This window comes from Kogia breviceps, chromosome 8 (genome assembly GCF_026419965.1).
Source record: "Kogia breviceps isolate mKogBre1 chromosome 8, mKogBre1 haplotype 1, whole genome shotgun sequence".
NCBI classification, from domain to species: domain Eukaryota; kingdom Metazoa; phylum Chordata; class Mammalia; order Artiodactyla; family Physeteridae; genus Kogia; species Kogia breviceps.
In genome coordinates this window covers 647523-668669 of record NC_081317.1, presented here as the reverse complement: position 1 = coordinate 668669, position 21147 = coordinate 647523, and the positions used below count along the sequence as shown (strand labels likewise).

General features: G+C 49.1%; 1 protein-coding gene and 2 pseudogenes across 2 annotated transcripts; 2 read left to right on the top strand and 1 right to left on the bottom strand.

The window, feature by feature from the left end:
* Positions 1–269: 269 nt before the first annotated feature.
* TOR4A (torsin family 4 member A) lies at positions 270–2902 on the top strand. 2 transcript variants are annotated; one of them, XM_067040212.1, is made up of 2 exons: positions 270–310; positions 1368–2902. In XM_067040212.1, exon 2 carries the CDS (start codon positions 1405–1407, stop codon positions 2653–2655), a length of 1251 nt encoding a protein of 416 aa, XP_066896313.1. In that variant the 5' UTR covers positions 270–310; positions 1368–1404; the 3' UTR covers positions 2656–2902. The 2 variants fall into 2 exon arrangements, with proteins under 2 accessions (XP_066896313.1, XP_058927480.1); XM_059071497.2 differs by lacking the exon at positions 270–310 and adding an exon at positions 451–638.
* A 14109-nt stretch (positions 2903–17011) lies between these two features.
* Positions 17012–17385, bottom strand: LOC131761174 (large ribosomal subunit protein eL30 pseudogene; annotated as a pseudogene).
* Positions 17386–17471: 86 nt separating this feature from the next.
* On the top strand, positions 17472–19332 carry LOC131761488 (kinetochore-associated protein DSN1 homolog pseudogene; annotated as a pseudogene).
* The last annotated feature ends 1815 nt before the right edge of the window (positions 19333–21147 follow it).

Below are 21147 nucleotides of genomic sequence, written 5' to 3'. Positions count from 1 at the left end.
GAGGGGGAGGAAAAGGAGACGAGCCCTACTCTGTGAGCACCCGGATTGGGCTTGGGCGAGGGGAGAGGGAGAGAACCCTGGCGGCCCGCTCCGCCGCTGCTCCCCGGCAGCCTGGACACGCCTATCCCCCTCGCTGTGGGCCCTGCGGGGGCGGAGGGTGGTCAGGCGCAGATGTCCCTGGGGAGGTGGGGGTCCTGTGGAGGGCAGGCTGAGGAGCAAAGGCACGTGGGACCCCAGGGGAGGCAATGCCCTCGGCCTCACCGGGTGTCCTGGGCCTGGGCTGAGTCAGGAGGGCTGGGAGGGCTTTAAGGTAGGTGACCAACCGGCCAGGGTACCTGGGCGAGTCAGCCAGGCCTCCCCCTCTGGTGCCTCCGTCCAGCCTGAGTCCCGCCCGCGCCACGCCCCTGACTCACTTCCTTTGCAAAGAAGCGGAAACCTCCCCAGAGCTTCCTCCGCTCCGCAGGAGGTGTCGCTGCCCCTCTGAGCCTGAGCTGACCCAGTGAGGCCCCTGACCCCACCCCGACCCCCGCCAGGAAGCCAGCACATTCTGCTTCCTGCGTCTCAGGCGGCGGGGGGGGGGGGGCCGCCCTGGGGGGCTGGGGGCGGGCCAGCGAGAGCCTGAGCTGACGCAGCTGCAGGTACTGGGGAGGGCCGGGGGCATCCACGCCACCTTTCTCCAGCTGTCTCCTCAGTGGCTTCATCTCTCCTTCTCCGGGTCTTGTCTTTCTGTCCCTCTTTTCACCCCACCCCCACCCGCCTCTAGGGGGCTCCCTGCCCCCAACTCCATTAGTGTGCCCTCTAGAGCTATGCTGGGAGGCCTGGGCTCAGCTTGGGGACAGGGGCCCATTCTGGAAAGCAGAAGTTCCGGCCAGACCTCCCCCCACCCCCCGACCAAGTGTTCGTGGAGGAGGGGCATGTCTGAACTCTGGGGATGCTTGGGCCTCTGCTTCCCACGCCCCCCCTCTAGGGACCGGAGGGCCCCCGGCGCCCGGCAGTCGAGCTGCGTCAGGGGCGGGGTCCGGCCTTGACCCTGCTCCACCCCTAATTGGCGCCAGGTCGGCACCGACTCCGACTCCTCCTCCAGGAAGCCCGGGCGGCGGCCGCCCGATAAAATGCGCCCCCGTTCCCCTCGCCCCCCCGCAGCCACTTCCTCAAGGCCTGCGGCTGTTTATGCGAGGATCCGAGAGATTTGCATTGGGGCCTCGCGGGAAGCCGCTTCCTGGTCAGAGGGGCGAGGCCGGTACCAGACCCTGGCCTCGGGGCAGCGGGCCGCACTCCGGGGGGCCTCGTGGGGAGCTGAGATCTCGGGGGAGGGTCCCAGTCAGCCGGGCGGAAGTCTGGAGACCCTCCCCGTCTTCCTGTTGCAGGGAGGGCGACCTGCATGCCCAGCGCCGCCCCTGCGCCATGGACCGCGGCCAGCTCAGCCCGGAGCCCGCGGCAGCGGACCCCGTCGCCCCCGGCCAGAGCGTGATCGCGCCCGTGCGCGCCGTGGTCCGCCTGCGCCGCCGCGTGCGCCTCCTGCGCAAGCGGTGCCTCCCGCCTCCGGCCGTGAGGCCGGACTCCGAGCCCCGGGCGCCGCGCGCGGACCCAGACCAGCCGCAGTTTTTCACCTTCGACGGCCCGGCAGAGCTGTCCTCGAGGCCTCCGCGAAAGAAGCTCCGGCGCAGCCGCGTCGTGCTCTACCCCGAGACGTCGCGCAAGTACCGGCCGCGCGCGGAGCGCCGGAGCCGCGCGCAGCGTTGCCTGTTGTTGCTTGTGGCCATCGTGGGCTTCCAGGTGCTCAACGCAATCGAGAACCTGGACGATAACGCGCAGCGCTATGACCTTGACGGTCTGGAGAAGGCGCTGCAGCGTGCCGTGTTCGGCCAGCCGGCGGCCGTGGGGCGCATCGTGGCGCTGCTGCGGGACTACCTGGCTACGCACGTGCATAGCCGCCCGCTGCTCCTGGCGCTGCTCGGGCCCAGCGGCGTGGGCAAGAGCCATGTGGGCCGCCTGCTGGCGCGCCACTTCCGCGCGGTGCTCGAGGATGGCGCGCTCGTGCTGCAGTACCACGCGCGGCACCACTGCCCCGAGCCGCGCGCCGCGGCGGACTGCCGCCAGGAGCTGGGGCGGCGCGTGGCCGACGTGGTGGCGCGGGCCGAAGCGGAGGAGAAGACTCCGCTCCTGGTACTGGACGACGTGGAGCTCCTGCCGCCGGCGCTGCTGGATGAGCTGCACGGCTTCCTGCAGCCGCAGCGGTCGCACCACTTCCACAACGCCATCTACGTGCTCCTCAGCGGCAACGGCGGCGCGGAGGTCACGCACTCCGTGCTGCAGAACGCGTCCCGCGCGCTGGCCCTGCGCGCAGACAGCGCCCACGGGGCCGCGGCCGCGGCGGTGGCGGCACAGGCCGAGGAGGAGCTGCACGCCAGCCTGAGGGCGCTCCTGGTCCGCGAGCACCCTCTGTGGCAGGCCGCGGCCATCGTGCCCTTCCTGCTGCTGGACAAGGGGGACGTGGTCAACTGCTTCCGGGACGAGATGGCCGGGGAGGGCTTCTTCCCGGAGCAGGCCCGCGCCGAGCTCCTGGCCGCGCAGCTCAGCTACTACCGCGTGGCTGGCCGCGAGTTCGCCGTCACTGGCTGCAAGGAGGTGGTGGCCACGGTGAACCTCTTGTAGCGCAGGCGCCGCCGGACGCAGTGGACGCCCACGGGCACGACGGAACATAGGTTTGACAGTGAGGGTGGAGGAAGGGGACCGTGATGGATTTGCTCCAGGCCTCTAAACCCCGAATAAATCTGCCCACGGCCCTCTGCCGGTCCACACTGGGATCTGGGGGGGACCGGTGGGGCAGGGTCAGCTCTGAGCTCCTCTGCCAATTCCAACCCCCCTCAGAGCCCCGGTCTGCCAGCTGCTGGGTCCTTAATTCAGCCTGCATTCTTCAGCGACCGTGTGTCCCACAGGGCTGGCTCCCCAGGAGTGGGTAGGCCTTCCCCGTGGGACAGAGGATAGATGACGGCAGAGAGGGTGAGCAGACCCCAGGGACACACAGCTGGTTCCCTGCAGAGTTGGATGTGACCACGAGTCATTCGGGTGCCTGTAGCAGCCGAACCAACACACAGTCTCCCCCGACACACCTGCTCACCCCGGGGGCCTGAAGTTCCTGATGCTCCTCCACTGCAGGAATCCCGTGGGTCTGCCTGGACTTCTCATGGCCTCCTGGGCCCAGGAGCTCCCCGGGAGGCAAAAGGATGGGTGGGGGACTCCACCCAAAGAGCTGGTCCAGTGGGATCCCCAAAGTGGTCCGGAAGGGGGACTCTCTCAGGCTGATAGCAGCAGGAAGTGGGTCCAAGTCGGGGGCCCTGACCTCCTGGATCCCCCTGCGCTGCCCACCAACCTGCTCCAGGGTGCTGAACTCGGGGGAGGCCTCTTGAGTAGGGATCCCTCAGACCGCAGAGGTCCACTGCTTCCCAGGCCTGGGGTGGGGCCTCATGCTTGCCATCGTGGCTTCTCCCCAACCCTGGCTCTGCAGGCTCATGTCTCCCCCAGCAGGACTGCAGGAACCAAGCCGGCTGCTTGGGGTGGGTGAGCGCCAAGCCTTGGGGCCCCTACTGGGCTGGGCTCCCAAGGGGGCGAGGCAGTTTCAGTGCTGTTGCGTGGTGGGCATGCGGGTCAGCATGGCCTCACCCACCCGGGAGGAGGGCGCGGCCTTGGAGCTTGGAGGACAGGAGCACAGCTAGGGGCCGAGGGGAGGGCTGGTCAGCGTGGAGGCACCGCCAGCATGGACTGTGCCAGGAGCTGCAGGCCCCCACCGCTGAGCTCAGCCCGACCCCTGCCCTCTCAGAACCTCAAGGACCACGGGGGCTGGTGTCTCTAGAGACCCTGGCAGACCCCCCCCCCTTCCCCTGGGGGTCCCGCATGGTCACAGCCGCCTCGCCGCCATCTGTTCTCTTCGTGGTGGTCATGGTGGTCGGCTGCAGACCTGGATGGGCTGAGGTTTGTCAGGGAGAGGAGCCTATCCCGGCACAGGGAAGCCGCTGACCTGCCAAGCTGGCACGCAACCCCTGGGCCCCATGGGAAGGGTGGGGAGGGGACACGTCCTGCCGGGAAAGGCTGGATTCCTCCCAGCTCCAGGGCTCCCTGGGAGCTGCGAGGGATGGCCAGTTTGCACGATGGCTCTAAACCAGGAGCCAGACCTGCAGGTATCCAGCTGAATACACCAAAAAGACAGCGGGTTGTCCGGTGATATTGCTCTAACCAATGCGCTTGCTCTTTAGTTTTATGTCATTGGGTCTCTGCTTCCGCAGAGGCGTTTGACCACTTGCAGCAAGAGGGGTTTGCTGCTGCAGACGGCAAGTAGGTAATGGCAGGCGCGTGGTTGCCCGAAACCACCTTGGCTGATGAGTTGAGTGAACCGTCGCTGAGCTGTTGGCGAACTCTCCTAGTGTCAGGGAGAGGCTCCTGATCGTATGTTCGGTGGGGCTTCCGCCCATCCGTGGAGGGAGGCTCTCCCTACAGAGGTAGCGGCAGAATCTCCTACGGCTGCTGGAGGTTCTCGCTTAAGGCAGTAGAGAGGTTTAATGGGACAGATCAACGTGAGGCTTCTCTGCAGTTCCGTCAGGAGAACAGGACGAATACAGCAGGGCGCACCGTCCTGTGTTCTCCAGCCACCAAGACAATGGGCTGCCCGAGCATAAAGGCCGTCCCCAAATTTCCACATGTGCAGGTGAAACCAGGGGGTGCACGTAAAGCCTCCTCACGAGTGATGGAATCTGTGGGTTCCTTCATTGGTGCAGAGGCGCTGGCATTACTTAGCCGAGGCTCGGAAATGTTACGCCACAGCCGGTTACCTAGATGTACAGGTGATACATCAACAAGTTTGCAGGTGACTCAACTCGCGTTGCCAGCTCCGTTGAACTTTTCATGCAGATGTTCTAAAGATCTTGTTTTCCTATCCCAGGGTTGGGTCAAATTGAAGCAAGGAATAAATTTAGGTGGGCTTAGCTCCCTAACTCTGTAAAATGGGCCTGCAGAACAATTTGGACAGAAAGCAGCATCTGGAACCCCAGGGAAATTACTTATAGGCTGAACCGAAGGGCCATCGCTATGCTGGGCCAGCTGAGGATTCCAGTGGCAAATGGAGCGATCAGAGAGGCTCCCCCCTTTCTTCAAGGACTGGGAGGTACGAATGGGGGTGTTGTCCTTCCATAGAAGGGAGGGAGGAACAAGGTGAGGGATGGTGTTTAAGTAAAGGTATACAGGCCTGGCCCAGACGTTCTGGGAAAGCTGTTGGCCTCAGGTGTTCTCTGCTTCAGGTCCTAATGGGCGTTATCTTCGGGTCACCAGGGAGTGTGCAGGTCCAGTTGGGATTTGGTGCCTCCTTTAGGTGTGACACTGAACCCAAGAGTCCCCTCTCTGGAGTTTGGTGGCACAAGGGTTAGTCAACAGGACTTGATGGGGCCCTTCTGGCGAGGCTAGAGAGAATCCTTTTGGAGGTGCCTTTTCCAGCACCCAGAATCTCCAGGCTGTGGGCTGTGATGTTCGGGGTCTTGGTCTTCTGGGAGTGCGCTGCAAAAGGAGTGCTCTGCCAGAACTTGGTGATTTTCTTTCTTTCTTTTTTAGTTGTGTTTTTTTTAAAATTTAATTGAAGTATAGTTGATTTACAATGTTGTGTTAGTTTCAGGTGGACATCAAAGTGACTCGTTACACACACACGTTCCTTTTCAGATTCTTTTCCCTTATAGGTTATTATAAAATATTGAGTTGCTTATCTATTTTATGTATAGTAGTGTGTATATGTTAATCTTAACTAGTTATTTTCTTAAACTTTTTTTCTTTCTGGCCACAGCGTGTGGCTTTGCACCATCTTCGTTCCCCCCCCAGTGATCAAACCCGGGCCCTCGGCAGTGAGAGCGCAGAGTCCGAACCGCTGGACGCCAGGGAATTGCCCACCTGGTTATTTTCAGTAGAAGCAACGAGGCCTTTACAATGCAGAAGTATTTCTCCCTTTCTCAGCTCGGATCAAAAAAGCAGGAGCCACGTGCTTTGGGTGTCCTTGTTCAGGGACAACAGACTCCATTGAATGTGTGCACATACGTCCACTGTCATGAAAAACAAAAAAAAACTTAATAAGGGTTTCAGAACTCTTGAGGGACCAGGTAGGGAGAAAATGTAAATGCTTCAACCTTTGATGCCAAGATACACTTCAGCAAATTGTTTTAAGTTATAGACAGCTTAAAGGAGAGGAGAAAAGGGGATCCATTATGTCTGGAAAACAGAACATTAAAGCAATAGGTTTTCCATTAGAGTTTTAGAAATTCTTACACAGTTCAGTCGTATGATCTTAGAGTTATAAGAAGGACAACTGTTTCAGAGTACCCGTCAGAATCCTTTCCAGGTATCTCTATAAGGAGGAGCACATTTGCCGAAGCGTCAGAGGAAAGCAGTAATTATAACGACGGAAAGACCTGAAAATGCCGATTATTAAAAATCTGACGAGAATTCATTATAATGGGAGTGGCAAAGGATCAGATTATCTCTATGACGTCATGTTTAAAACGGTGAGTGGTTGGAAATTCCCTGGTGGTCCAAAGGCTTGGCGCTTTCACTGCTGGGGCCCGGGTAACTAAGATCCTGCAAGCCATGCAGCACGACCAAAAAAACCCCCAAACCAAAAACAAAACAAAAATCATAACCAATAACGTTATATCAGGACATCTCAGAATTTAGCAATTTCATACGATTTTGAGCACATGTTAATACGTACCTATACAACTATAAGGTTCAAAGATTATTCTGTATTCCTTCTTATTTAGAAGCCTATTACAAGCTTCCCATGTAATCTACCTCATCATGTAAGCCTGACTAGGTCAGCATTTTACCAGGTGAGAGACCAATCCTTGGAGATTCTCCAGGGGCCCTCTGGAAGAGTCCAGTTAGTGCAAGGTCAGCAAGACTTCATTTAGAACTTGATTTGGGGGAAGTTTGTCAAAAGTAACAAAAGATTTCGGACATTTGACCAAACAGGACCACACTTCATTATGAAATGATACTTAATTATCTGTCTGACCAAAGTAACAATAAAAGATTTCAAAGGCAAATTCAAGAGGTTACACAGTTGTAAGCAAAACTTAGCTCTTTTAATATGAGAAGAGGTCTTCCCTGGTGGCGCAGTGGTTAAGAATACGCTTGCCAATCCAGGGGACACGGGTTCGAGCCCTGGTCCGGGAAGCTCCCACATGCCGCGGAGCAACTAAGCCCGTGCGCCACAACTACTGAGCCTGCGCTCTAGAGCCCATGAGCCGCAACTACTGAGCCTCCGCTCTAGACCCTGCGAGCCACAACTACTGAAGCCCATGAGCCTAGAGCCCGTGCTCTGTGACAAGAGAAGCCACTGCAATGAGAAGCCCGCGCACCACAGCGAAGAGTAGCTCCCACTTGCCGCAACTAGAGAAAGCCTGCGCGCAGCAACGAAGACCCAATGCAGCCAAAAATAAATAAATAAATGAAAATATTGAGAAGACTCAGTTTTCTTTAGTCATGAACGGCCTGAGTAAGACAACGTAAGCACAGGAAATAATTTTGTTAAAACACAAATCTTTGCTTTCTAAGAAGATTACTTTAAAAAAAGGTAAAGAAAAATTCTTCGTAATCTCCCATGAGAAGCAGACCAATATTCCAAGAAAACCTTGTCCTTTTAGTAAATGAAAAAAAAGGTTTTAGTTTTACCTGAGTACACTACTGATTTTTATTATTTATTTATTTATTTCAATTTATTTATTTTTGGATGCATTGGGTCTTCATTGCAGTGTGCAGGCTTCTCATTGCAGTGGCTTCTCGTTGCGGAGCACAGGCTCTAGGCGCACAGGCTTCAGTAGCTGTGGCGCACGGGCTTAGTTGCTCCGTGGCACGTGGGATCTTCCCGGACCAGGGCTCAAACCCGTGTCCCCTGCATCGGCAGGCAGATTCTTAACCACTGTGCCACCAGGGGACTCCTGCTCCATTTAACTTAAAAACTATAATTAGGGGTTAAGCATTTGGACCCTAAGAAGGTTCAATTTTATTTATTTTTTATTAAAGATTTTTTTTTTTGATGTGAACCATTTTTGAAGTCTGTATTGAATTTGTTACAATACTGCTTCTGTTTTGTGTTTTGGTTTTTTGGTCCCGAGGCATGTGGGATCTTAGCTACCTGCCCACATATTAAACCTGCACCCCCTGCATTGGAAGGTGAAGCCTCAACCACTGGACGGCCAGAGAAGTCTCCCTGAGGGTCCGATTTTAAAGGGGCAGGTTTTCACAGGGGAGGGGAGAGGAAGAAACAAAGGGGGCGGAGTCTGAGACAAAGGGGGCGGAGAAGACACACAAGATGGTGCCAGAGACAAAGAAGTTGGGGAGGGACTCAAGGAGCACAAGGCTTCAGAAACTGTTTTGTTCTTTTCAAGTTTTTTAGTTGTTTTGGCCAATTTAGAAATGGTATCTTGCAAAGAGGCAATTTTAGACTTTTGTCCACATTTGGAAGCTTCCAGGTACAAATGAAAATAAATATCCCATCCTTCTTGTTTAATTTTAGAACCACATGGGACTTCCCTGGTGGCAAAGTGGTTAAAAATCTGCCTGCCAATTCAGGGGACACGGGTTCGAGCCCTGGTCCGGGAAGATTGCACATGCCGTGGAGCAGCTAAGCCAGCGCACCACGACTACTGAGACTGTGCTCTAGAGCCCGCGAGCCACAGCTACTGAGCCCGCGTGCCACAACTGCTGAAGCCTGTGCGCCTAGAGCCCGTGCTCTGCAACAAGAGAAGCCACTGCAGTGAGAAGCCTGTGCACCACATGAAGAGTAGCCCCCCTCGCCATAATTAGAGAAAGCCCACGTAGCAACGAAGACCCAACGCAGCCATAAATAAATTAATTAATTTAAAAAATAATAAATTAAGTAAAATAAAATTTTAGAGCCACAGTTCTCCAATTTAATCTTAAGAAAAACAAGTTTTGGGCTTCCTTGGTGGGGCAGTGGTTGAGAGTACGCCTGCTGATGCAGGGGACGCGGGTTCGTGCCCCGGTCCAGGAAGATCCCACATGCCGCGGAGTGGCTGGGCCCGTGAGCCACGGCCGCTGAGCCTGCGCGTCCGGAGCCTGTGCTCCGCAACGGGAGAGGCCACAACAGTGAGAGGCCCGCGTACCGCAAAAAAAACCCACAAAAAACAAACAAACAAAAGTTTGGGAAGATTGAAAGTTCCCTGTAATGGCCATGATAATTCTGGATTACTTTTAGTTGGTTCAGCCCACTTAGTTAAAAATGAGCGTGTCAGGGGAAAAAGAAATGAGCATGTCAGGGTCCATAGCTTTCAAACATGTACCTTCCAGAGTCCCTGAGGGAGGGCTGCCCTCAGAGCATTTAGATGACCAGCATCCCTTTTCCTTAAGTTCTCCTGGAAACCCAAGAAAGTTGCTGGAGTCCTAGCCCAGATTCCAAAAGGAATAAAGCAAATTATTGGATTCCAGTTAGCTCTATGTTCCAAAAGAATGTCACTATTGCACACTCCGGAAAACAACTGAGTACTCACCAAGGGCGAAACCTTGAACCAGAAAGGATGAAACCTTTCCCCTGGAAGGACAAAGCCTTTCCAGATCCCGAAAAAAGCCAGAGAACTCAAAATGCAAAGAAGCATTTTGGAATCCAAGACAAGACTCAGGAAAGTGATGAGCATGAAGGGCTCACAGTGTGGGTACCTCGCTCAATTCCCGGGCCCGTCATCTCTTGGGGTTCGCCTCCTTCAGATCCCACTTCTGACACCATATAAATATATCAACTTTAATAAATGGTAGCCAGTTATTTTACCAGCGAAAGCGAGTTTATTTGGGAATAGCAGAGAAATTGCAATTTGGGATATGGAAGATATGGCAGACAAAAAAGCCAAATCCAGAGAACAGGAGTGGGAACTTGCTTTTATAGGGAAAAGGGGGAGTAGGGAAGGGCTGTGATAACCAATGATTCCATTGGAGGAGCCGGGGGTTCAATGGAGGCTTCCCATTGGCTGGGCCCCTGCAGTCTCTGATTGGCTGGGCTGTTGGGGGTAGAGGGAAGTTTCCTTCCTCCTGACTGATGGTAAGTAGAGGCACCTTCCTGTCCAAGATGTAGGTGGAAATTTTTCCTGTTTGGGGTAATTGACATGCATATTCTTGGAGAGAGCTCCCTACAGACCTGTCCTGACTGAGGGTTCTGTAATTAATTCCACAACTTAAACTTCTTTTTGTGACTTTATTTTCTGCCTTTTAGTTGTCCAGTTTTTTCTATGCTTCTTTTTTCTTATTTCTCACTTCTTTTTGTAGTGGAACCCTCCAATGCCAAGTGTTCCATTTTTCTCCTTAATTAGTTGGCAGTTATACCACGAACACCTAATCTAACACATCTTATATCCTCACTGGAGCAGTGAAGGGATTTTCCATCACATGGGCTCCCATTTAGCCCTCTCCAACCTAAGGGCCATTCCTGTCCAAGTACTTTAACTCTGTCCCTTTGTTTCAACCCTGCATATCAGATATTATTATTGTATTTCATTTGTATTGATTTTGATATTTTATTGATTTATTTATGAACTAGTTCCTTCTTTTGCAGATGCTCTATAATCAGTGTTCCAGGTTGTGTATGTGCCTGTGGACTGTTCTGGGCTCTCTGTTGCTTTTTGTGGATCGGTTTGTTTTCCCTGGGCCAAGATCATGCTGTCCTGATAGTTACAGCTTTATAAGTCTGCAGAAGCCATAATAGCTAGCGGGATATCAGTATCCTTGAAGAGTCATGTGGCTCTTCTTGGGCTTGTTTTTAATTTGATTTTGTTAAATTCTTTGAAAAACCTTTTAGGATTTGATCAGAATTGCATTGACTACAAATCTGTTCGGGGAATAATTGATCCCTTTGCCTTACCATACACTTATTAGGGGCTGATTTAATGTTTTTCAGTAAAGTTCGTAATTTGCTGCAGACAGGTCTTGCTCGTTTTTGTTAGATTTATTCCCAGAAACAATGCATTTTTTGGTCGTTATTGTAAAGGGTTACCATTCTGTTATATAACATATGTCAAGAAACATGTATAAAACAAAATGTATACTTAAAGTTTTATGGGAATCCCCTGGCAGTCCAGCGGACTCGGTGTTTTCACTGCCGCTGCCCAGGTTCAATCCCTGGTCGGGGAACTAAGATCCTGAAAGCCATGTGGTGAGGCAAGAAATATATATAAATAAATACATAAATAAAAACGTTTTACTGTAAAGCAAGCACTCATGTGCTCACCATCCAGGTCAAGAAATAGGACGTGGTCAGTCTCCTAGGAGCCCCCTAGCCTCCCCTCTACTCACTGGCTCCCACCCCCACCCCTCCCTGGTGCCTCGCCCCGGCCCCACTCGATAACCACCCAAATTTCAAGATAATGACCACCTTGGTGTTTTTTGTGTTTAATATTTATTTATTTGGTTGCACTGGGTCTTTGCTGCAGTACTCGGGACCTTCATTGTGGCATGCAGGATTTTTAGTTGCGTCCTGTGGGAATCTAGTTCCCTGAGCAGGGATCGAACCCAGTCCTCCTGCATTGGGAGCACGGAGTCTTAACCAGTGGACCACCAGGGAAGTCCCTACCACCTTGTATTCTTATACTTCAACCACCTAAATTTATAACCCTAACCAGTCCGGTTTAGTTTGTTTTTTATGTTGTAGCTTTCTTATTTGTTTATTTTTTAAAAAACAGCTCGATTGAGTTATCACTTCCATACCACAAAATATACTCGTTTTAAGTGGACAACTTATTTCTATTTTTTATTTTAAAAAATTTATTTATTTATTTATTTATTTTTGGCTGGGCTGGGTCTTCATTGCTGTGCGCGGGCTTTCTCTAGTTGCAGCGAGCGGGGGCTACTCTTCGTTGCGGTGCATGGGATTCTCATTGCAGTGGCTTCCCTTTTTGCAGAGCACGGGCTCTAGGCGCATGGGCTTCAGTAGTTGTGGTGCACGGGCTTAGTTGCTCCGTGGCATGTGGGATCTTCCTGGACCAGGGCTCAAACCCGTGTCCCCTGCATTGGCAGGCAGATTCTTAACCACTGTGCCACCAGGGAAGTCCTGATAACTTATTGATTTTTAGTAAATTTGCAGAACTGTGCAAATATCACCACAATTCAGGTTTAGAATATTTCCATCACCCAGAACGATCCATCCTGCTCATTTTCCATGAATCCCTGTTTCTACCCGTTTCTCAGACAACCACTAATCCTCTTTCTGCCTCTATAGGTTTGCCTTTTTAGAAAAGCACTTCAGGGGACTTCCCTGGCGGTCCAGAAGTCAAGACTTTGCCTTGCAATGCAAGGGATGAGGGTTTGATTCCTGCTTGGGGAGCTAAGAACCCACATGCCTCGCAGCCAAAAATCCAAAAAAACATAAAACAGAAGCAATATTGTAACAAATTCAATAAAGACTTTAAAAATGGTCCACATCAAAAAAAAAATCTTAAAAAAAAAGCATTTCATACAAATGGAATCTTTTGTAGCTTTTCACATCTGACTTCTTTCACTTAGCACGTTTTTGAGGTTCACCCATGCCATGCCCTAGGACATATCGGCAGTTGGTGTCTTTCTTTCTATTGCTAAATAGTATTCCATTAAATGGATCAAAGACATTTCGTTTACTCATTCACCAGTTAATGGACATTTGGATTGTTTCCATTTTTTTGGCTCTTATGCATAAATGGTGCAAGGAACATTTGCCAAAAATTTCTTTGTATGGACATGTGTTTTTATTTATCCCGAATCAATACCAAGGAGTGGAATTGCTGAGTCATATTAAAAAAAATTTTTTTTGTTTAAGTTTTTTTTTTTTTTTTTGCGGTGCGCGGGCCTCTCACTGTCGTGGCCTCTCCCGTTGCGGAGCACAGGCTCCGGACGCGCAGGCTCAGCGGCCATGGCTCACGGGCCCAGCCGCTCCGCGGCACGTGGGATCCTCCCGGACCGGGGCACGAACCCGCGTCCCCTGCATCGGCAGGCGGACTCTCAACCACTGCACCACCGGGGAAGCCCTAATGTTCATAATTTTAAAATGTATTTTTTGTTTTTAAAATATTTTTATTGAAATATAGTTGATTTACAATATTACATTAGTTTCAGATGTACAAAAAAGTGATTCAATTATATATATATGTGTGTGTATATATGTATATATATATTGTTTTTTCACATTCTCTTCTATTATGGGTGATTACAAGATAGTGAGTGTAGTCCCCTTAAAAATATCTTTTGAAGTGCAAAAAAGGTTTTTGTTTTTTTTTAGTTTTAAATTTTTATGAAGTCAAGTTTCTTTTTTCTGGAATAGATCATGCCTTTGATGTTGTATCTAAGAACTCTGCTTAATCCAGGGTCGTAAAGGTTTCTCTAATTAAAAAATAAATAAATTTATTTATTTTTGGCTGCACTGGGTCTTGGTTGCTGTGCGTGGGCTTTCTCTAGTTGCGGCGAGCGGGGGCTACTCTTCGTTGCGGTGTGCAGGCTACTCATTGCGGTGGCTTCTCTTGTTGCGGAGCACGGGCTCTAGGTGCACGGGCTCAGTAGTTGTGGCTCACAGGCTCTAGAGCGAGAGCTCAGTAGTTGTGGCGCACGGGCTTAATTGCTCCGCAGCCTGTGGGATCTTCCCAGACAAGGGCTCAAACCTGTGTCCCTGGAATTGGCAGGCAGATTCTTAAGCACTGCACCACCAGGGAAGTCTTATTCTATGTTTTATTCTAAATGGTTTTATGTTTTTAGCTCTTACATTTTTGTACTAATTTTTGTCCATGCTGTGAGATGAGGGTCTAAATTAATCTTTTTACACGTCGATATCCAATTTCCCCAGCACCAATTTTTTTTTTTTTTTTTTTTTTTTTTGCGGTACGCGGGCCTCTCGCTGTCGCGGCCTCTCCCGTTGCGGAGCACGGGCTCCGGACGCGCAGGCCTAGCGGCCATGGCTCACGGGCTTAGTTGCTCCGCGGCATGTGGGATCTTCCCGGACCAGGGCACGAACCCGTGTCTCCTGCATCGGCAGGCGGATTCTCAACCACTGCGCCACCAGGGAAGCCCCTAGCACCATTTTTTGAAAAGACTATCCTTTCCTCATTGACTTGCCTTGACCCCTGTGTCAGTTAGGGTTCAACCAGAGAAAAAAAATCGGTGGGAGATATATTTTAAGGAATTTGTTTCTAGAATCAGTTGACAAGACTGTAGGGGCTAACTAGGCAAGTTAAAAAAATCTTAGGGCAGGAGTTGGGAATGGCAGGCTGAACCTGTGTCATGAGTTATCCATAGATAGAGTTTCTTCTTCAGGGAAGTTTCAGCTGTGCTCTCAAGGCCTTTCAGTGGATTGAATTAGGCCCACCCAGGTCATGTAGGATATTTTCCTTTACCTAAAGTCAAATGATTATGAACTTCAACTTCATCTACAAAATGCCTTCACAGAAACACCTAGGTCAGGTTTTGATTGAATAACACTTAAAACTGTCCATCATAACACCTCTGCAAAAAATTAACAGATTTGTACAGATTTGTTTCTGGACTTTCAATTCTGTTCCATTGATATATATGTCTGTCCTTATGCCAGGACCACATTCTTTTGATTCCTTAGCTTTATGGCCAGTTTTGCAATTGGGAAGTGTGTGTCTTTCAACTTTGTTCTTAGTTTTCAAGATTTTTCTTGTTGTTGTTATGCTGGGTCCTTTGCCTTTCTATATAATTTTTTAAGATCAGCTTGTCAATTTCTGGGGAAAAAGAAAAAAGACTTCCCGGTCTTGATGGAGATTACATTGACTCTACAGATCAAGTTGCAGAGAACTGCCATCTTAACAATATTTAATCACACTTAGAATTGCTTTTCAATTATTTAGGTCTTCTTTAGTTTCTCTCAGCAATGTTTGTAGTTTTCAGTGTGCAATTCTTGCACTTCTTTTCTTCAGTGTATTCCTGATACTTTATTCTTTTTGATGCTCTTGCAAGTGAAATTCCTTTGCTAATGTCATTTTCAGGTTGTTCATTGCTCGGATGTAGAAATAAAATTGAATTTTGTATATTAATCTTGGATCCTGTGACCCGTGGAACTCATTTATTAGTCCTAGTGATTTTGTGTGGATTCCTTAGTATTTTAAACATGTAGGATCATGTTTCTGTGAATAAAGACAGTTTCATTTCTTCCTTTCCAGTCTCTATGCCTTTCTTTTTCCTGCCTGATTGTACTGGCTAGAACTTTCAGTACAATGTTGAGTAGAAGTGGTGTTCCTGATCTTAGGAGCAAAGCACTGAGTCTTTGACCATTTAAGTAGGATGTTAGCTGTCGATTTTCTTGTAGATGCGCTTCATCAGTTTGAAAAACTTACCTTATTTTTTATTTTTTTTTGTGGTACGCGGGCCTCTCACTGTTGTGGCCTCTCCCGTTGCGGAGCACAGGCTCCAGACGCTCAGGCTCAGTGGCCATGGCTCACAGGCCCAGCCGCTCTGCAGCACGTGGGATCTTCCCAGACCGGGGCTCGAACCCGTGTCCCCTGCATCGGCAGGCGGATTCTCAACCACTGCGCCACCAGGGAAGCCCCCTTATATTTTTTGAGTATTCAGTTTTTATCATGAATAAGGGTTGGATTTTGTCAGATGTTTTTACTTCATATATTGAGAGGATCATATGGTTTATGTTCTTTATTTATTAATATGATGTATTACGTCAATTGATTTTCAGATGTTGAACCAACCTTGCATTCTAGGATTAAATTCCATTTGGTCATGGAGCATAATCCTTTTTATACGTTGCTTATTCAGTTTGTTAATATTTTATTGAGGACTTTTGCATCTATATTTAGGAGGGATATTGGCCTAAATTTTTGTTTTCTTATGATGTCTTCATCTAGCCTTGGTATCAGGATAATTGTGCTAGTTTTCTATTAATGCCAAAACAAATTACCACAAACTTAGTGGCTTAAAACAACACAAATTTATCATCTTACAGTTCTGTGGGTCAGAAGTTCAAAATGGGTCAAAGTAGGCTGAAATCAAGATATCAGCAGGGTTGGGGTTCCTTCTCGAGGCTTTGGGGAGAGTTTGTTTCCTTGTCTTTTCCAGCTTCTAGAGGCTGCCTGCCTTCCTTGGCTCATGACCCCCTTTCTCCATTTCAAAGCCAACAACATGTATCCCTCTGACCCATCTACTGTCATCACATCTCTCTCTGACCACAGCCAAGAGAATTTCTCTTATTTTATTTTTATTTTTTGCGGTACGCGGGCCTCTCACTGTTGTGGCCTCTCCCGTTGCGGAGCACAGGCTGCAGACGCGCAGGCTCAGCGGCCATGGCTCACAGGCCCAACCGCTCCACAGCATGTGGGATCTTCCCGGACCGGGGCACGAACCCGCTTCCCCTGCATCGGCAGGCGGACTCTCAACCACTGCGCCACCAGGGAAGCCCCAATTTCTCTTATTTTAAGTGGTCATTTGTTAGATTGGCTCCACCTGGATAATTCAGGATAATCTCTCTATCTCAAGGTCCATACCCTTAATTACGTCTGCAAAGTCCCTGAGTTAGTTTTAGTAATTTGTGTCTTTCTAGAAATTTCTAAGAATTTATCCAGTTCATGTACGTTGTCTAATTTATTGACATAAAGTTTTTATAGTAAACCCTTATAATCTTTGTAGAAAAAAATTGTTTCAATTTGTGTTTATGTTTATAGCCTTCTAGATGTACTGTTAGATTCTAGCCTTTCATAGTTGAGCTATCTTAGGAATCTTTGTAAATTGACACATGTACAAATTCTGTACTTTCTATTTCTGCAAAAAAGACTGTTGTTAAGTTTGATTCATGTAATTTGATTATATTGAACCTGTAGGTTACTTTTAGGGTATACTGACAACAATATCAAGTTTTCTAATCCATGAATGCAGGATTTCTTTCCATTTATGTAGGTCTTCTTTAGTTTCTATCAGCATGTTTTTTATTTTTTTTATAAATACTTTTTGGGTTTTTTGTTTCTTTTTTTTCTTCCTCCGGGCCAGTTTTATTAAAGAAAAATTGTGCATGATTTACTCTTCACCAGTCTGTTCTGGCACGCTTCTAAGGATATCAGAATCACCTGGATCAGCGATAGCCAGTGTGCGTACTCTGTAGTATTTTCCACATGCTGTGTCCAATTCAATATTATTGCCACTGTAGTGATGGACACCAGTTTTGGCCAGCGTGGCGTAATACTCTATATCAGATTTCCTCCGGGCTGGGCAGTCGTTGGCGAGGACGACCAGCGTTGCTCTGCCTCGTCGGATCATTTTCGGAGTCTGCTTGCACCCCAGCAGGCACTTTCCACTTTTCATAATGAGTTGGAGCCTAGAGGTGATCAACGCCAGCGACATTTTCGTCTTCTTCGCGGCCAGCATCTTGCCTTAGGAGTGGGACTCCCTCAACCCAGAGCAGCCACCAGGATGGCTGGGGAGCCAAGAAAACTTTGGCTTATTTTAAAATCATGTTGTTCGTTCTCTTGTTGTTTCTTTTTTAAATATTTATTTATTTTGGCTGCACCAGGTCTTAGTTGTGGCACACGGGATCTTTGTTGCGGCGTGCGGCCTCTTAGTTGCGGCATGCGTGCGGGATCTATTTCCCTGACCAGGGATTGAACCCGGGTCCCCTGCACTGGGGAATGCAGAGTCTTACCCACTGGACCACCAGGGAAGTCCCTCTTGTTGTTGAGTTTTAATAGATCTTTGAATGTTTTGGATAGCTGTTCTTTATCAGATATGTCTTTTGCCAATATTTTCTCAGTTTGTGTCTTGTCTTTTTATTCTCTTGACGGTGCCTTTCCCAGAGCAGAAGTTTTTAATTTTAATGAAGTCCAGCTTATCAATTAGTTCTTTCACGGATCGTGCCTTTGATTTTGTATCTCAAAAGTCATTGCCCACCCAAAGGTCATCTAGATTTCCTCCTATGTTATCTTGCAGAAGTTTTATAGTTTTGCATTTTACATTGAGGTCTGATCCATTTTCAGTTAATTTTTACGAAGGGTGTAAGGTTTGTGTCTAGATTAATTTTTTATTAGTTTTTATTGGTGTATAGTTGCTTTATAATGCTGTGTTAGTTTCTTGCTGTACAACAAATTGAATCAGCTGTACACGTACATATATCCCCTCTTTTTTGGATTTCCTTCCCGTTTAGGTCACCACAGAGCATTGAGTAGAGCTCCTGTGCTGTACAGTAGGTTCTCATTAGTTACCTATCTTATACATAACAGTGTGTATATGTCAGTCCCAATCTCCCAATTCACCCCACTCCCCCAGATTAATTTTTTGCATGTAGATATCCAGTTGCTCTAGGACCAGAATCTTGTGGATTTTTTATTTCATTTGTTGAGCTTTTTAAAAATGTAAATGTATTTATTTATTTTATTTTTGGCTACATTGGGTCTATGTTGCTGCGCGCGGGCTTTCTCTAGTTGTGGCGAGCAGGGGTGACTCTACATTGTGGTGCACGGGCATCTCATCACGGTGGCTTCTCTTGTTGTGGAGCACAGGCTCTAGGTGCGTGGGCTTCAGTAGTTGTGGCTCGCGGGCTCTGAGCGCAGGCTCAGTAGTTGTGGTGCCACGGGCTTAGTCGCTCCGTGGCATGTGGGATCTTCCCGGACCAGGGCTCGAACCTGTGTCCCCTGAATTGGCGGGCGGATTCTTAACCACTGCACCACCAGGGAAGCCCTGTTGTGCTTTTTAACTCCAGATTTTTCCATTTGGTTATTTTTTGTCTTGCAATTCTTTATTACAAAAAACCATTATTTTCAGTCTTGAACGTTTTAGAACCTAAGCACCTTCTCTTTCTGAAGAACTGAAATATTTGCAGACAGTAGAAAGTGATGGAAATCTACAAAAATATTTTGAAGATCCAAAGGAAAAGCCTCAGACTTGCCTCTGGAAACACCGGCGGCTGAGATGAAGGACTGCACAGCAAAGTTTTCTGTAGAATGCCAGACCTGGGGCCAGCTCTTGCTGCACTATCAGAATGGATGCATCTTAGTACGTGATACAAGAATCAATCGAAGCCAAAATGACGGAGATTGAAGTGGAACCTAGGACGTATCTTGATCTTCCCAGTGTGAAGTTCTTCACACAAACCCTGACTACCGTAAAAGATTACAGAACCAGAGGAAGGTCTTAGATTGCACGGCAATGGTTATAGAAGAACTGCAATTATCAGGGGGGCAGCTGCAGGCAGTTATGGGCAAAAGTACTCAGTGCTTCCAGAAGGGGTCAGTACAGTTTGGGAAGAGAAGCGCCCAACAGCCAGATCCCTCACCGGCTTCAAACTTCCGGAGCGGGCTTCCCTGGTGGCGCAGTGGTTGAGAGTCCGCCTGCCGATGCAGGGGACATGGGTGCGTGCCCCGGTCCGGGAGGATCCCACGTGCCGCGGAGCGGCTGGGCCCGTGAGCCGTGGCCGCTGCGCCTGCGCGTCCGGAGCCTGCGCTCCGCAACGGGAGAGGCCGTGGCAGTGAGAGGCCCGCCTACCGCACAAAAAATAACCCACAAAAAAACTTCCGGAGCTTCAGCTGCAAGCCCGCCCACCACATGTTGCGCCGGGTCCTGTCAGTGACCTTCTGCCAGCGCCTGAGGACTGCCTCGCGTCTGAGCTGGTATTCTCCACCCTCTCGCCTTTGGAGGTGACTAGGTGGCTATAGGGTTCCTTAAGTTTTTTTCTAGAAGTGATGGGAACCTTCGACTTAAAAAAACGCACAACGTGGGAGTTGCGAGCTAAGCTTTATTGGGGGCAAAATGGGGACCGCAAGCCGGGAGACAGCCTCCCAGATCGCCCTGAGGAACTGCTCCGCAGAGGCGGGGGAAGGTCAGTGTGTACGGGATTTGGGTGAAGGGCGAGGCCGTGCAGTCGAGCACATATTTTCTGTAGAAGGTTTCTGCTCGTCTCGTGCAGGTCACTGCCAGTCACGAGGGGCAGGCGTCGCCATGAAGGATTTTAGTGCTTGTCTAGGTACGAGGAGATGCAAGAATTGGGCTCATAAAATTGTCTCCTGAAAATATCCATCCATCGGAAGCCCTGTCCTGCCGGTTTCACCCGGAGCCCAGAGTGCCTCAGTTCGGCTCTGCACCTGAACTCCTTTCAGGGGGTGTTGAAAGTCGGCAGCTGCAGCAGCACGTGACTTAATCCTTGTAGAGGTAGACGGCGAGTGACGATGGCGAGGGCCAATTTGTAGTTGACAGAACGTTGTAGGAACGCTTCCCAGGAATGTACAAAATGCTTGGAACTGTTTTCGGAATTAACCTCAGAACCCGTGGCCCATTCTTTTGAATATCCTTCATCGTCAGAAGTCATCATCCTGTGAAGAAGTTTGGCAGGTTTTGAAATGATCCAGTCACTCGGGACAAGTCTGGTAACACATTTGGGCATTTCAAGTTGCACAGTTAGGGGGCTAACATTCCAGTGTGTGTCAAAGGCAGTTCCAGGTAGAAGAACTTTGCATCTCTGGGGTGTATGCATCCTCCACAAGATGTCCACGTTGTGGAAACGCCGTATGGTCCGTGTCCTGATGTCCACTGTGTACTGTAGCTTTTAGTTCCAAGTTGACATTCTGAGTCCCAGACCCATGGCAGGAAGGGACCAAGTGCCCTGTTTAGCTCTTCTCTGTACTTGTTAATAATCTGAATTACAAATTGCAGATTATAACTACATAGTTATAAAAACCTATTTTTATTTTAAAGAGCTTTCAAAAGTTGAGCTGTAATTCACATACCACGCACAGTGCACAATTCAGTGGTTTGTAGTATATTCGCAAGGTTGTGCAACCACCTCTGTAATCTAATTTTAGGACATTTTTGTCACATCAAAAAGGAACCCTGTGCTTCCCCATTATTCTTACCAACCCCACCCCCAGCCCTAGGCAGTTCATAACTGGATCATACAATATTTGTCCTTTTGTGTCTGGCAGCTTTTACTTAACATAATATTTTCAAGGTTAATTTTCAAGTACATACCAGTATTTCATTCCTTTTTATGGCTGAATAATATTCTATTGCATATATATCCCAAATTTTGTTTATATCTTCATCAGCTGATGGACATTTGGGTTGTTACTACTTTCTGGCTATTATGAATAATGTTTCTATGAACTTTTGCATGCAACTTTTTTTTTTTTTTTTGCCGCACTG